The sequence below is a fragment of the Daucus carota genome, chromosome 8 (assembly GCF_001625215.2).
Source record: "Daucus carota subsp. sativus chromosome 8, DH1 v3.0, whole genome shotgun sequence".
Taxonomy (NCBI): Eukaryota; Viridiplantae; Streptophyta; class Magnoliopsida; order Apiales; family Apiaceae; genus Daucus; species Daucus carota.
This window is the reverse complement of record NC_030388.2, coordinates 1,707,292-1,724,266: the sequence shown is the minus strand read 5'-3', so window position 1 is coordinate 1,724,266 and position 16,975 is coordinate 1,707,292. Positions and strand designations below refer to the sequence as shown.

The 16,975-nt window shown below is 33.2% G+C and overlaps 2 protein-coding genes across 2 annotated transcripts; both read left to right on the top strand.

The window, feature by feature from the left end:
* Positions 1–1,421: 1,421 nt before the first annotated feature.
* LOC108197510 (uncharacterized) lies at positions 1,422–3,915 on the top strand. The gene is made up of 5 exons (XM_017365156.2): positions 1,422–1,556; positions 1,706–1,826; positions 1,962–2,065; positions 3,373–3,504; positions 3,597–3,915. The coding sequence occupies exons 1-5, from the start codon at positions 1,554–1,556 to the stop codon at positions 3,621–3,623; spliced, it is 387 nt and encodes a 128-aa protein (XP_017220645.1). The 5' UTR covers positions 1,422–1,553; the 3' UTR covers positions 3,624–3,915.
* Positions 3,916–7,454: 3,539 nt separating this feature from the next.
* LOC108197618 (probable proteasome inhibitor) lies at positions 7,455–11,134 on the top strand. Its single transcript, XM_017365284.2, has 9 exons — positions 7,455–7,707; positions 8,031–8,202; positions 8,376–8,522; positions 9,549–9,623; positions 10,038–10,118; positions 10,203–10,237; positions 10,360–10,429; positions 10,617–10,694; positions 10,906–11,134. The coding sequence occupies exons 1-9, from the start codon at positions 7,533–7,535 to the stop codon at positions 10,973–10,975; spliced, it is 903 nt and encodes a 300-aa protein (XP_017220773.1). The 5' UTR covers positions 7,455–7,532; the 3' UTR covers positions 10,976–11,134.
* The last annotated feature ends 5,841 nt before the right edge of the window (positions 11,135–16,975 follow it).

Genomic DNA, 16,975 nt, shown 5'->3' with positions numbered 1-16,975 from the left:
TTTTGGTGAACTCGAGAGAATCGATCACTTAACGTAATGTTTATAAATAGTACTCCCTCCGTCCCTAAATACTTTTCCTGTTTGTACTTTTCACGTTTGCCAACACACACTTTTGATCGTTAATATCTTTCATTTCGTAGTAGCATTAAATATAAAAACTTCACCGTATTAAAGTACTCGTGAATACGAATCTAACAAGATCACTCATGACTATATTTAGTTTTATAGATTAGATGTAAATTAGTAATTTGTCTCATGTTATGAACAGTACCGACATTACAAATAGGAAAAGAAAAAAGATAAGGAGGGAGTATGTTTTAGTTAATGCAGAAATAGCAAGATGCATGCTTTCTGATCTAGGGAGAAACAGTCTCAGCTGGCTATTGATCAAACTAAAGAGTCACTGCAAGCTACATATCGAGTCATTTGAGTTATGATTTTTGTTATCTGTGCTGGTTAATCACTCCTTAAATAGATTGTCAATAAAAAGGGAAAAATTTGCATAGAGTCTTTTTATTTATTTAAATTTTAAAACCAACATTAAGGTTCTTTATTTATTGAAAAATAATTTAATTTTGTGGACGGAGTCAGAAAAGAAATTCATTTTGGATAATGAATTTTTCGGATTTAGTATCTCATTCAATTATACGAAAAAAATTAAATAGAATTTCTTTTTCCTGAAAAGGTATAATCATTCCTAAATAATATTTTATGGAGATCAGATGCAGGCTGCAATTAAAAAGTTTTGTTATTTTTATTGTATCTTGTTTTGTTTTTAATGATGAGTAACTAAATTTTATCAAAATTTAATATTTAACAGTAATACTTCACATGACTAACATTTGTAGTCTTCATTGAATTTATATGACTGAGATATTTCAGGCTCCGGTCCAGCCAAAAATCCAACTTGATATGGGCCGGCCACTCAACAATCCAGATAAATAGGTTTTTTCAGGCCTCAATCAGTAATAACCCAAACCCGACTGTCAATATAAAATATTATTATCACAAAATATATTTCTACTTGACACAAAATAAAAAGATTATTCCAATAATTCCTATTATATTTAGATTACAATATGAAATCATTTATATTGAATATTCTAATAGTCACTGGTTCGATTATTGACACTCTCCAGTCTCCTCTACTTTTAAAATCTTATTATTATTTTAATTTTTAAAATTAATATTATATACTTAATAAATTAAAAAAAATTTAATATTAAGTTTCATATATATCACATTAATGATCGATGGATTATATAATTATTTTTCCACTAACATGGATTACTTCACCAATTAATTCACACATTTAGTAAGTAACAGGGTCATACAGATATTCTTAAATTTAAATAGCACATAAATTAAATAATTAACTAAAAAAATTAATAATAGATTTAAAAAATGATAAAAGTTACGAAAGCAACCCAACCAACCAATCATCACAAAGTCATAAAACCCTAACCCTATATCTATCCCCTCTTCGCCTCCTCTCAAAACCCCTCTTTCTCTCTTGCGATCTCTCCAAACCCTAGTTTCTCTTTTCATCGAGAATGGTACCTCTCCCTCTCTCTCTCTCTCTCTCTCTCTCTCTCCTCTCTCCCTCCCTCCCTCTCTCTCTCTCTCCCTCTCTCCCTCTCTCCCTCTCTCTCTGTGTTTGTGTGTGTTCTCTTGAATTTTGATGTATATGTTCTTGAAATTGCAGAGTGCAGAAGCAGTGAACCCAAAGGCATACCCGTTAGCTGATTCACAGCTAACCATCACAATTCTTGATCTTGTTCAGCAAGCTGCTAACTACAAGCAGCTTAAGAAGGGTGCTAATGAAGGTCAGCTCTTAAACCCCATTGTATTTATATGCTTAAAGTCCAATACTTTCATGTTTCTTTGTAAATTAAATTGTGTACTATTATGTGTATGTGTGTGTTTTGGTATGATGATTAATGGGTTGGGTTTGATTTCAGCAACAAAGACACTGAACAGAGGAATTTCAGAGTTTGTCGTGATGGCTGCTGATACTGAGCCTCTCGAGATTCTTCTCCATCTCCCCCTTCTTGCTGAAGACAAGGTACTTTTCTTACTGTATCTATTCACAAATTTTTTCTATGTTACTTCGTGGTTTGACTTTTATAATGTGTGATTGTGATATGCCATTGCCTTTACATTTGTTTCTATGTTACTTCGTGGTTTGACTATTATAATGTGTGATTGTGATATGCTATTGCCTTGTAGTGTTAATTGTACGCATTGTCGATTGAGTTAATCATTCGTCTACTATGCTGTATTAACTAACAGAACTTGAAGAGTTAATAATGTTTAGGACATGGATATGTAGAATGCATTAGCATTATCACTTCATTTCATATTGTTGTATTCTCAATTCTTTCTAATGATTGTAACATTTAGCCTTATTCTTAAGCCTCGATACATATTGTATGCATTTTCCGAATAAAAATGCAGGCATGTAGGCTATGTTTCTCTAAAGGATCATAGTTCCTGGAATATTACCTTTTTAACCTTGAATTTAATAATTCTGCCGAAGTATACTTAAGTCAACTTAGTAGGTCACTTTTATGGAATTATAATACCTAGTGAGAGAAGGTATTGCAATCTCGTAGAAAAGTATTGAAAAATGATTGAAATTTAATTTTGTGGGATAGTCCTTTAAATTTAGGAAAAGAAAGGTAATAGTTCGGGGATTATTATCTCTTTGAAACAAACATGGCCATAGAGTCTAACTATACACTTGATGCAGCGCATGTTCCATGTTCTTTTTTTTAATAAAATGTTCTTATGAAACTCTGGTATTATCAGTAATGGTCCATTCTAAATTTCCAATTTGCAATTGGAAATTCAATAAACCTGAGATTTCAATCTGCATTGAAAATGAATAAACCTGAGATTTTTTTTTGTGATAAAAACAACATATGTGATGTATGAAAAGAAATACCTTGGTGGTAGCTCTTATATAAAGTTTGCATCTGACTGACTCTGTTTAGGCCTGAATACATGGGTGCTTTTGTTTTGAACTCTTCGAGCAACTTAAAATCAAGCTCAAACAGCACTATATCAGGGTTGTACTTGATGTGAAGTATGGTCACAAAATTAAGTTAAAGTGGTTGAAGCTCATTGTGCCCAACACATCTAATTCTTCAGTTATCACTTTTAGGATGCTATAAATGTATTGACATGGTGATTAATTTTTTTAGGGTCTTGTGAATTTGTCTGTCAATAATCTCTGTCCTTGGTCTTTTTTCCGAGTAAATAGATTCGTGAAAAAATTGCTTTAGGTCATTTGTTGTCGGACAATTCTTGTTATTGAATGTTCATTTTTGTACCAAATGTAAAACTGAATGTTTTGTATAAACTATGCAGAATGTGCCCTATGTTTTTGTTCCTTCCAAGCAAGCTCTTGGACGGGCATGCGGGGTTACCAGACCAGTAATCTCTTGTTCTGTGACAAGCAATGAGGGCAGCCAGCTGAAATCTCAGATTCAGCAACTTAAGGTAACTTAGAGTTTATGTACTTTTATCTGAAAGTTCTTTATCACTAGGTAACTTGTCTTTTCATAATTCTAACTATGTACTTGTGGCTGCAGGATGCCATTGAGAAGCTCCTTATATAAAGTGTATACATGTAAAGCCTTTCAGCATGATGGGCCTATGAGTGGTGACACTGGTTCATTTGAGGCTTTGACTGAGCAAAGATGTCTTTTTACTGAATTTTCTACCTGTTTTTTTTTTTTTTTCATATTCTCTTTCAGTGTTCTGGATCATGTTGTTTCTAAACAGATGTTTGTGTACTCTTGCTATGTGATCTGAGTTACTTTTTTTATATTTTAAAGTTAAGTACCATTTGGCTATTGTAAGATGATTCAAGATATTTATCTTATAACAAACATCAGTCTAGTTTGAATCTTTACTTGTTGCATGCTATTGTTTGAGATATATGATGTATATTTGTCAAGTTAAAATGCATTTAGTACAAATAAAAGGGTCCTGGACCCTTTGGATCTAATTGCTACCGGCATGGCTAGTTTGATAACTATTTCCTGTTTGCTTGCCATTAACTTAACCGGGAAGGTTATATGAATATATGTACTTCCTTTCTTAGCTATGTACGAAAAATTTAAAGTTCTATTTCAATAACGGGTCTTGTTTAGTGATTATCAAGTTAAGTGGATTGTTAAGCTGTTGGTGCCTCCTGTTCTTCATATTATAGTGTTGGTCCTCTCCTGTTCTTCATATTATAGTGTTGTTCTTGGCACATTTTTATCCTGTTCGACTGCTACTGTAGGCTAGCAGGGTGATGTTACATAAGTAGTGAAAATCTTAGCAAATGTTATTTATATCAGGATTGAACGAGAATTTTGACAATTGTTATTTATATCTGGAGTGAACTTGCATCCTTCGTTTGATAGAAAAAATATGAAACAATGGAATTAAAGGTCGTATACTAATTCCTGCTTGGTACTTGTTCTTCAGAGACCTCATAACCATATATATTCATGCTCTGGAAGAATGATTTTGGAAGTAATGGAATTAAAAATGAACTATGTTATAACAAATGTTAAGAAATTTCATTTTTTTTCCCTTCCGATCCATTCCTTACCTCATGTATTTAGATCACATCTTCAATTTGAGATAAAATGCTTCACTCTCTCCTACCCCAGTTTGAGTTTTCCATTCCATTGGTTGGGAAACAAAACATTAGTTCTCCAAAATCATACGGAACTTTAGTGTTCGTATTCAAGCCTTGAAGGACCTGAGAATTCATTTATTTTCTTGCATATAGAAGGAAAAAACACTGTCCCTCTGGCATCCCAATTCTCATGACTTGTTCATCAGTTCGGGTATTTGACATTGGATCAGCACATTATCTGTCGAAAAGTGAACAAGAACTCCTTTGTTATCGGGACTGATCATGGTATCTGGTCACCAAGTTGCAGAAAATATATCAGACATCAATTGTTTTACTGTATAGTGGCATGTCTAAACAGCCTAGATGGTTTATGTTCCAGCTTTGTATGTCGAAGCTCATATTAAATTTGCATCTTGTCCCTTATTTCTGGAACATTTCGCCATACCTGTAGCTATAAGATTCAAAGATGTACACATGCTTTGGATTACATTATATGTCTCTAATTGCCTCCAATAATTTATTGCGACACCCTAGCTTGGTCTACTATGAATCATGTTCGTCATGTATGTATGTATGTCGTGTGTTGTGTGCACGAATGCATAGCTGCAGTTTATACTTATAAGGAAACTCTTCTAAAGCAGAGAGGTAAGATCTACGTACATCTCATTCTCCACAAACATGCATTCTATTCATTAAGAGGAAACTCTTTTAAAGTAGAGAGGTAAGATCTACGTACATCCCATTCTCCACATACTCCGCTCTATGAGCAGAATAAACTGTGTATGTTTGCTTTGGATTTTATATAAATATAAATTTCTGGAATAGTATAAAAATCAGGGACCAAAGATTCCAAGAACTTCCATAAAAATTTAACATTTCTCATTTAACGGATTTTAACGGGACGGATTTGCCTCATTCGACGCGGGACCCCATTTTCCCCGCCCCATTGAGAAAGCTAACTGAGATGATTGATCTAATTATCATTTTGTGCCCTCAAATGTTGTGCATCTCAGCAGAACCATCATTAAACAACTATGGGTCGGCCACACATACCCATCAGGCAGTTTCTCATCACCTTACAATAATGGAACCTGGAACTCTATTGTGCATTTTCAATTGCAGACTCTGCATTAATAAACTCTATGCAGTACTATCGTTCTTATAAACATTGATAGATCATGTTCCTTTAATTGAAATACCAGTTGTCCCTCGAGTATTCTATACGATCACACGTGTGTGCTCGTTGATTTCTCCAATTCTGCAGACAATTTGTACGAAATATTACTAACAAATTAAGTATTCCATACTTGCACTATAACACCGCGAAGTTTCTATTTAATCCTCAGATCCCTTCTTAAGGTGAACCAACATGTATATAAGACTCAGACGGATCTAGTCCATTTCATCAAGATCATTAAACCAAAAATACGCAGTATATCAGACTCAGAAGCAAAGCAAATGGCTCAATACTTTCTTCTTTTCTTGATCACAGTACATGCTTTTGTGATTTTTGCAGAGGCTTCTGAGACGGTTCCTATATTGAGAGAGCCTAATGTTGCGCCAATTTCTAGCAATGCTGAAGCCCCAACAGCCCGTAGACTTGGAAAGCATGGACAGAAGCATAATACTCCCAAGTCATTGTCTGAAGCACCACATTTGAGTCCAGTCAGCTTGCCTCAAACTGAAAATGACCATGATCACGAATCCTCTGACAAGGGGAACAAGGTCACGGGTCATCAAGATCCTCATATCGCACCTACTGGGGAGCCTGGAGCAAAGAAGCATCACCACCATCACGGATCAGCACTCGAAGAGTCAGTTGCTGGTGGAGGAGTGATTGTCGGAGGCCTAGCAACTACTTTCTTGGTCGCGATTTTTTGCTACATTAGAGCTACCAGAAGAAAGAGTACAGAGCATCTGACTAATAGTCCTTGATTCCATTGCATTGCTTGTAAATATTTTATAGCCTATTTTAAAAAGAAATTAACAGATGATATTTCTCAAAGCATTTCTTTGTTTGGAAAATATTTCATTTTTCTGAAATCAAAGTAAATATATTAGATTGTACTCTGCTGGTTGAGCTTGTTGAAAAGGCTTTGCATTTCTGTCTTATCTGGTACTATACATTATTGTAATTTTCACTTGATCAGAGATTACAACTCCACCGACAATGAGGGGAGAACATGGTGGTTTGGCTGCAGGATTAACACATGAGTAAGAAGTAAAATAATTATAAGTGATTAAACTGTTTGGGAAAGAAGTAGAAATACTATATTTATTAATTATTCTAATCTCAAATCGAAATCTAATTTTATAATTATTCCTACTATTTGAGTCGTAATTTTTAGATTTATAAATTGAAAGTACTTATTCCTACTATTTGAGTAAAAAGTCTAAAGTACTTATAAAAAGTTGCAAATGCTAACTTATTTAGCTTCTTTCATTACTTCTACTTTTTTCTCAAACAATTTAATCACTTATAAGTATTAACTTGCTTCTAACCTCTTTTTCACTTATTTGCTTTAAGCAAAAATACTTATTTTAAGTTAATCCAACTTATCAATTTTTTTTAAAATAAAATTCTAATTATAATTATCAAAAATTCCAAATATGATTTTATAATATAAATACACGTTCATTTCTAATATTTCATTTTTTCCTTTTAAAAAAAATCCAAATCATACATTTTTTATAATAAATTGAACACCTAAAAACAATATGGTATAATTTTTTTTCCAAAAATCAAAATTTTTAAATTTGATTTATTTAATAAAAAATATTTCGGATCATTATATAGGTCAAGCTTTTCTCCGCTACTCTCTATTCACGTCCTGGTCAGTGTGAAATTCACGTCTTCAGTTTCGTCAGTTTCGTGCTCTTGAAGTCTAGAACAATGGCTACAGAACAAGGTGTAATCGCTGTGATTAGGGCTTCTCGTCCCACTTTTCGAGGCCCCCACGACAAAGTCGCGTACGCTATCCACTCCGCCTTTCTCGCCGCCGGCTATATTCTCGTCGCCACCGGTACTTCTGCCTTCGACGACGCCGTTTTGGCCTCACCTTCCACTGGTAAAAATCCAATCTTTATCAGTTTTTTCAATATTTTTTTTACTGTTTTTATTGGTTTCTGTTTGATTTTGTGATCTTTATGTTCTTTTTTTGATGCCCAGTAGTTCTTTAGTGCTTAATGTTTGTTTGAATTGATTTTTGTTTGAATTTATTGGTGAAAATTTGGTTTTTATGTTGTTTCTTGATACCCAGTAGTTTTTTGATGCTTAGTGTTTGTTTTTACTTGATTTTGTTTGGTAAAGGTTTTGCTTTATGTTCTTTTGTTATGTTTAAGTACTGTTTTAATGGTTAATGCTTGTTTTGATATGATTTTTGGTGGTTAGATGAGGTGGGAGTTGATGGGTGGGATCAGTTTGAGGATAATTATGCTTTCGTGTACTCGAGTCCCGACAAGGGTTCTAAGAAGATTTTAGTCAAGTGTTTGGCAATGAATGATGCTTTGTTGGTTGATGTTTTGAAGAATGGTGATGAGGAGCCCTTGCATCTTGAGATCAAGTAAATTGTTACTCTTCTAATGCTTTGTGTTTTGATTTACTTTTCGATTTTATGAGGATGTAGCTATACGGAAATTTGGTTTTGTTTTTTAAGCATAACTGAGAGCTCAAACAAGTATTATTGATGTGATTTATTAGGCATTATCGAGCTCATTGACTATTTGCAATTTTCAGTGTTAATGATTTTACTGTGGAGAATGGAGGCAGTAATTACAGTACACAATTCAAGGATTTGGGAAAACTTGTGACTAGCATTAACAACGGGATATTAGGTAAACTGAGTGCCGCTTCATCATCTAGCTTGGAAACTGCCAAGTCAAGGTAATATACTCTAAGTTCGTATATATGGTTTATCCTCATTAAGTACAACCTTTAAATGTTATGTTTGTGTTAGTTTTTCAATTATATAATTGGTTGTCTGGTTTTAGCTATTCAACTTGTGACTTTCTGCCTTGACTATTGGTTTTATGGTTTGCATTGTCTATATGGTTAAAGGTTTTTTCAAATGCGCAAAATCGAAAAGAAAATGCAAGATCCAATTTTGAAGAGTGACTCGCACGATTTTTTGCCAAAAATGAAATTATATATATAACTATCTTTATTTATACATGTATACTTTGTAAATTTTTTTCCTAATATTTAACAATAGAATAGTACGCAAAATAGGTTTACATGATAAAATTCTCCAACATAATAGAGTTATCACATAAAAGTATCAAACTATTGGTCGGTATATTTTGTTAAATTAAGAAGGCAGAACCTAACACACTTTTTGTTAGTCTAAAAAGTAGGTTTTTCAAAGTTAGGGTATTTCAGTCTTTCTATACATAGTGCGGCTTTTGTTTTGTTTTGAGAATAAGCATGATTATATGCCACTGTGATAATCGCGCTAGTTCGCTTATACGCAACGCGTAAAAACAAGATTAGCATGTTATCATGTACTGTACGTGGATTGTAAACTATTTTGGTGGATAGTAATATTAGCATTTTTCTTATAAAAACAAATTTAAGATCGTGTAATTAGGATGCTATTAGAAGTTGCTTTCATTATTCTGTTTGGACAAGTTTATATGACTGGTTGAGCTTATTTAATCGACATCCAATGTATCACTTTTCTTAATGGGGTCCATCTTACTTTATTATCTCATTAAAAGCTTCTACGAAGAAGGTATACCCTAGGTATGTCTTGTCACATGCTAATTTTGTCGATTTGAAGATACTATGGGTTAATATCAACTCCGAAAATTGCATGCTTGAGAACTTTTACATGATATTTAGGATTTCTGTTGCAATTTTGTTCCGGTATTTGTTAGCCTTCTGATGGAAGTGTTATATTATGTTTTTCAGTTCTGCAAATAAAGGTTCAACAGCCGATACATACCAGTCTTCGGAACCTCAGGGCGACCCATACAATCCATCCAGGTACTTGCAATTACATAAGAAGCTTTTCCGTCAATTTATTACCATAATCCGTTGCCTCATTTTAAAAATAATTATATAAGTATATGTTGTGCCTTAATTATAATAAAATTGAATCGCAACCCCTGTGTTCCATACTGAGTGGTTTAGAGGCTAGATAGATATCAGATGTAATTTCTTATTCATATATAGTGGTAAATAATATCTTCGGATGATGCATGCCTCTGAATTGAAGAGAAACTAAAAAGAAAGTAAACACTAATCTATTTGCCTTTAATATCTTATATCTGCGGGTAAATATTACTAGCCATCTGACACTAGAATATTGATTTAGTTTGCACAATCAGAATTCTAATTGTCGATACGTTTTGTACCATGTGTATCCTGATATATTTATACATGTCATTTGCAAAGTAGAGTTGTTATTCCTCCGGTTTATCCTGGCATTGGTGGCGATGATCGATTTCCTGGGGCTGGAGCAGGATTTTATCCTTCTAGGTGCGTCATTCTTCTTATATTTTCTATATCCCATTGATGTTATCTATTCTATTCAGCTCATTTGACAATTTTCAAACTTTTCAGGGATTATTATGGCATTGGGGGAGGAAATGTAGTAGGTCTGTAAACATATATACTCTTTTTTTTTGTTTATTATTCATTAGCTTTGAAATTCGAAACTTATGAGTAGAAAATACAAAAGGTAAAAACTCTTGATGTACATGGCGTTGTTTAACTGCAGGACCAAACAATCCTATTTTCGATATGCAGTTTGATGGACAGCGGCCTGTTTTTCCAGGAGGAATGCCTCCGTAAGTATATTCCAACAAAGCCAACTCAACCACATAAAAATATTTAATATTTTAAAAAATTACTAATATTGACATCAGATTGGTCATTGGTGTATTAGTAATGTTGACAATCAGATTGGTCATTGGTGTATTAGAAGACCAAGTTCTTTAAAGGTCAATCTTAAACTGTGTTACTTGATTGAAACAGGGGTGTTCCACCTGGTGCTCGTTTTGATCCATACGGTCCACCCGGCGTACCTGGTTTTGAGCCCAATCGATTTGCAAGGTACTATGTTGTGGCTTTCTTTCAAGATATTGTAATTTTGCTATATTTTGCTTGTTCTATTTCCATCAGCGATTAAAGTTTTACTTAACCTTTAGAATAGTCTACTTAAATTGCATCTGAGTAATTGTTTATAACCAACTTGTACTGTTTTGCTCTTTTACACACTTGTCTGTCTTTTGACATTTGTTTTTCTTCTGGTTGCATTGTACAGAAACCCACCCAGGCCTGGAGGTGGCGCCCACCCAGATCTTCAGCAATTTGGAAGGGATGACTATATATGAATAGGGTTGCTAGTGTTCATGCTGTGTGATATCTCGGATCTTTTTGTATGACTCTAGTATGATATGCATGAGAAGGTTAAAATTACAAAAGCAGTGTGAACTTTGAGTTCTTGTAAATAACAGTTTATCTTTATGCTTGTTTAAGCAGTGTTTCCTGAATCCAGTTTCTGCATTTACATTTACCAGTAAAAAAAACATACTGATTACATGTATCTTCGTCAAAGGAATTATGGCGGGTTTATATAAAATATATTTTATAATCTTTCTGCATTTTGTGTAAGTTATAATAATTGACTGCTCGATGAAACGGTTTGCTTGAAGATGAAATCAGACAGATCATGGGCAAATAATGTTCTCAGTGTAAATTTCGAGCTAACTCCTTGCCACTATCATCACTACCCTGATTGTCATTGTCATCCCTGTGAATATGATCATCTATTGCTCTCTCACACCACTCAGTGATGCTGAAGCATGCGTTCTTTAGCAGAACCCCGGTGATCGTGTTCCTGAGTGGTATATCTCAAGAACCATAAGAACCAGACCTACGCGACACCAAAGAACTTGTTCATGGTTGATACTTGAGAGATTCCTCATCTTCTAGGTCTGAGTAATAGTGAACATGTTTGTATGAAACAACTGCAATACAATAACTGCTGAGGCCTATAAGCTGAAATTCTGAGTAGAACTACTGAGGCCTATAAGCTGAAAACCTGAGTAAAACTTACTACGGAGTATATGACTATATCTATAACATGGCTCGTTATGTTATAACATTAACATATGTTTGTTGTGAACCTTCGAACTTGAGCTGTTTTTGAAGGTCATGAAAATCAGCAGTATATTACATATTGCTCCTTCCATCCCAAATTTTTTGTCTTATTTGACTTTTTTGTGACCAAATTTTGATCAAATATTACATATAAAATATAAATAAAGATATAATAAAATTTTATCTACTTTAATATGCATTTTTCAAATCTTGTAAATTTTGTTAAAAGACATCCTCAACCCAAAAAATAGTTCTTGATAGCTTGATCAGATTACCAGAGTATCCTATAAGATCCGGTAATTTAGTCGTCTGAATTTGCAGGATAGGGGTCTTCAAGGAAATCGAAAATTTTTGCATCTTAAAAGGAATCGTTTGATTTGAAAAATAGTGTTCACCAGCTCCAAATCTCGAATCTACTAGAAGATGACCCTTCATATTGGCCACTAGTAAATAAACATTGAATTTTGACAACCCTCAGATTGCTTTGAGACAAACTTCTCAACTAATAACAAGTGAAAAACGTGTGGAACTGCACGTCCATGTTCTAGAAACCCACCTTTTTTTCTCTAATTTGTGTACTCCACTACTTTTTCATCAATAAAGACACCATTAGTCCCAGAATGGTCTCAAAGTTCACGAGATCATAGTCAAAATTATTTCATGAGACTATTTTATGCATAATCTACCTCTTATATAAATTAGCATAAAAATAACGGTCTTTCTGATGTGTGCCCAACTCCCAAGGGCACACAATAATCATTAAAATAAAAATGGCTTATTCTGATTGGTGGAGTTGATGTGAATGCAGGGAGGGCCATTATCATTTATTATTCATCCACCAATCAAAAGGAGCTATTTTTATTGGAGTTAGGGACTATTGTGTGCCCTTGGGCACACCATAGAAAATCTCTATAAATAATTCTGAAATTTTATTTAGTTCTGACATCGTTTTCATAAGTCTTTTCCGTTTATAGTCAGATCACGGGACCACCCCAAGCTGTCATTGTACACTAATTCATCCCTCTTTATATATAGAGATCCTCACACGACACAATGAAACCCTCAACTACAAATACACAGAGTCTGTTAATACACTGCATCAGGAGAAATTCATACATGGCTACATTAAAATCTTCTTTGTTCTTGGTGGTTCCTTTGTTAATAAGTCTAGTTTTAGCCAGTGCTGCAGAGGCTAGACAGCTTTCTCTCCAGTCTCTACAAACCAAAGAATCTGCACTCTTTATCTCCTCTGCTCCTGGCAAATCGAGTCCAGATACGAAGATGGATGCGGATTCAAAGGAAGGAAACTCGAAACTTTTTAGGACACTGGGGATGGTGTGCAGATGTTGTGATAGTGCAGGAGGAGACTGCAGAACCAAATGGCTCGAACCATGTCCGAATCTCGAGTGTCGTCCGTGGAAACAAATTCGATCATAAATATTAGTTGCATAAGATTTCAGTATTTAGTTACGCGCTAGTCATGTACATAAATCGAGCAAAATTCTACATACCAGATACCAGCTTTACCTTTACAATAGATGAGATTCTTATGGATGAAGCACAGAGTTCACACATGCTTTATTTTGCAAATTTTAGTTCTCCGCTTCTTATTTCCTTTTCTAATGCAATATCGTGTTCTTGATTCCTTGAATCGAACCAAAACCCGGGACTATAGAGCATAGACCCTTGTTATCGGAATAACTTTTTTTTTACTCCCTCGGTTTTTTAACATATGACGTTTGACTTTTTGGTACACTGGGTAGTTAAAAATATTACTCCCTCCGTCTCAATTTATAGGTCCTTTTTAAAATAAACATTTATTAAGAAAAAAATTGGTAAGATAGAATCTTATCTCATGTTTCATTAATTAGTGCATTGATAAGTGAGAATATAGTTGAGTTTCAAAAAAATCACAATAAATATAGGGAATTAGTGCATTGAGAAATGAGAATAATGTTGAGTTTCAAAAAAATCACAATTAATATGTAGATAAATTTCTATTGAAAGAAGAGAGGGACAAGTATTTTGGGACAATTATTTTTTTGCAAAATGGACCTATAAATTGAGACGGAGGGAGTATTTTTGAATTTTTTTTTCTAAAAAAGTATTATGTAATCAAAATTATAATTCACAAAAAAATTATTTAAAAATAATAATTTTTACTATCCGGTCAATCCACCTAAATATACATGCTAAAGTCAAAAGTGACATATAAAAAAAACAAAAGGAATACTCTGAGGGAGTACTCGGCAGAAGAAAGTAATTCTTTTGGTGAACTACTAATTATTATAAAGATTTCGGAACTATAAACTTGTACTATTCGATGAAAAGATCAATCAATACTGCACAGTATAATTCAGATAACAAGATTCCAAAATTTTACTCCCTCCGTCTCAATTTATATGTCCACTTTGGAAAAAAAAATTGTCCCAAAATACTTGTCCCTCTCTTTTTTCAATACAAATTTATCTACATATTAATTGTGATTTTTTTGAAACTCAACATCATTCTCATTTCTTAATGGGCACACTCCAAAAGGAGAGACACACAAACACGCAAAAAATTGGGTTTTATTGAAGGAAAACTAACAAGATTAAAAGATAATGAAGGGATTGGGGCTTTCCACCGGAGAAAACCAGTGGAAGCCCCTCGATTTACTTGAGCGTGGACAAACCTAACAGAGAGGAGAGGGGGCGGTGCGGCTAGGGTTTTAGTATTTTCTTAATTTTTGTTCTAAGAATGCGAAGACTATTATTAATAAATATAATTGGTGTTTCTGAACATTGGGCTAACAATGGTTTTTATGTGGTATGGTCAATTGCGATGTTATTATTTCCAGAGGTGTTGGTGCAATTTGGATCGCTTGGGATGTCTTTGATTTCGTTTTTAGCTTCAAGAATTGTTAAATTCTATGTGTTAAACGATCAGGAAACAAATCATCTAATTGTTTTTATTAGTATGTTATTTGTTTTACCACCTGGTTGTATTGGCAGTTGGGGGTTTGTCCCGACCGTATTATGTTCAAGTTAATGAAATTTTCTTGCATTTGTCAAAAAAAAAATCACTATATTTATTGTGATTTTTTTGAAACTCAACCATATTCTCACTTATCAATGCACTAATTAATGATACATGAGAAAAGATTCTATCTAACCAACTTTTTCTTAATATGCGTGTTTATTCCAAAATGGACCTATAAATTGAGACGGAGTGAGTAAAATTTTTATAATCCAGGATTTTCGCCGCAGCTAATTATCAACGAGATTGACTTTATGTAAACTGGAATATGCCGCCCAAATAAAGAGGTTCACATCTCTTATTCTTCAAGCTTCTTTTGCAAACACCATAAATATTTTTTGACAATTGCAAACCACGACAGAGTCTTATGTGACCATTGACGGATGCTCGCTCGTACGGCTCGTGGTACTCGTATCTTAATCAAGGACGAAGTCACCAAATATACGTAGAGGGGGTAAAAAAAATAATTCGTAAACACATTTAAATATTTAATGTAACAAATACATAAAAACATTAGCATAAATTTTGTAATAAAGCTCTATGTTCCTTCAAATCACGAAACACACTTATAATTGAGTCCGTACGAAATTTTTTTACTATTTCTCTTTCAATTTAAATAAGCTTACAATGATCGAGAAACTCATCATCCATCTTGTTTTGGAGTTTTGTTTTGCTAGTATTCATTGAAGAAAATGTGCGTTTTGTGATAGCGGTCGAAACCGGCACGATCAACACCAACTTAATTAATTTATAAACAAGTGAATAAATATCCAACTTCCTTGATAGTACCAACGATTGACACAACTCAGAAATACCAAATAATTTTATAAATTCTGGTTTTGTAATTTCACCCTGAAAATGATGTAATTGAATTCTTAAAACTTCTTTTTCCATATATGTGAAGTCTTCTGGATAATATTTATACACTAGCTTACATATATCATCCACTTTAAAACCTTTGCACCTCTCTTGCTAACACGAGTCCACGATAAAATCTATTTATCGTTGGCAGAAGAGTAAGAAATACTCCTTCCGTTTCAATTTACATGTCCACTTTCAAGAAAATTTTTTGTTTCAGATTACTTGTCCACTTCAACTTTCAATGCAAAATCATATTTCCAAAGTCAATTCTACTCCACATATCTCTTATTTATATTTCCTAGATCAATCTCACTCCACATATTTTGATCATTTAATGCAATTAATTTGTGAACATCCATTTTTCTTAAACTGTGTGATTTTTTTAAAGTGGACATCTAATTTGAAACGGAAGGAGTAAACTTGTTAACTATAAAGCCTGGTCTTCATGGAATAATTAAGTTGATTGAGATGGTTAAAGTGGATACTTAAACATTTACGTGGGCATTGTTGCAAAAGTAAGATACTCAGTGTGTTTAGGAATACATGTTCTGGGCATAAAAGCTAAGAAGCTCGTTTTCTCTCTTTTGTACTCCGTTTGGCAAAAGTTTTGAAGTGCTTATTCCAACCAAAAAAAGCTCAGGAAAAAAAAACTTGGTTTCCTAGCTTTTCTTCACACCCAGCTTCTAACTTCTTTCTAGGCCAACTCAGCAGATCTCTCTCGCTGCAAACAAGAAGCTGGTAATTGGCTGCATTATATTCTGTTTCATGCTAGATTGCTATAGTTTTTGACCAGTAATTTTCTTATTTTTTGTTCTTGCTAAACTATTTCATGTATTAATAATAAAAGATATCTTTTTACTTGTATTAAATAAATATAAATATTAAATAAATGATGTACCTTTTTATTTGTATTATCTGCAGTTATTAATTTTTTCTTTTAATGCAAAGTTTAATATTTTGTACTTGTAAAATATTTCATGTATTAATAATAAAAGATCTTATATTATAATAACTAGCTTCTTAACCCGTGCAAAGCACGGGTTGTTTTAAATTATTTTTTTTAATGTATATTATATCTTTTTTTCATCTTTTTTAAATTGAGATTATTTATATTACAAAAATAAATTAAATTTATTTATATTTTAAGTCATATTATATTGATGTCTATATGTACACATATCCTCACTATAATAATATTTATTAAATTATGAATACAAAAAATATACACTATTTAAAATTTTATTATATAATTAAATTACCACCCACCTAAATTTACTCATTATTATTTTTTATTTTTTTTGCTGAGTGCGCATTATTGTTGTATGGGCTTATTGCACTTTGTAACCCCACAC

Bases quoted from the DNA above. Each gene is read 5' to 3' on its own strand.
- LOC108197510 (XM_017365156.2), top strand. The intron at 1,827-1,961 runs GTCAGCTCTTAA...GTTTGATTTCAG, and splicing joins TAAGAAGGGTGCTAATGAAG to CAACAAAGACACTGAACAGA. The intron at 2,066-3,372 runs GTACTTTTCTTA...TAAACTATGCAG, and splicing joins CCCTTCTTGCTGAAGACAAG to AATGTGCCCTATGTTTTTGT.
- LOC108197618 (XM_017365284.2), top strand. From the start codon at position 7,533: ATGGCTACAGAACAAGGTGTAATCGCTGTGATTAGGGCTTCTCGTCCC. The intron at 7,708-8,030 runs GTAAAAATCCAA...TTTGGTGGTTAG, and splicing joins TTTGGCCTCACCTTCCACTG to ATGAGGTGGGAGTTGATGGG. The intron at 9,624-10,037 runs GTACTTGCAATT...TTTGCAAAGTAG, and splicing joins GACCCATACAATCCATCCAG to AGTTGTTATTCCTCCGGTTT.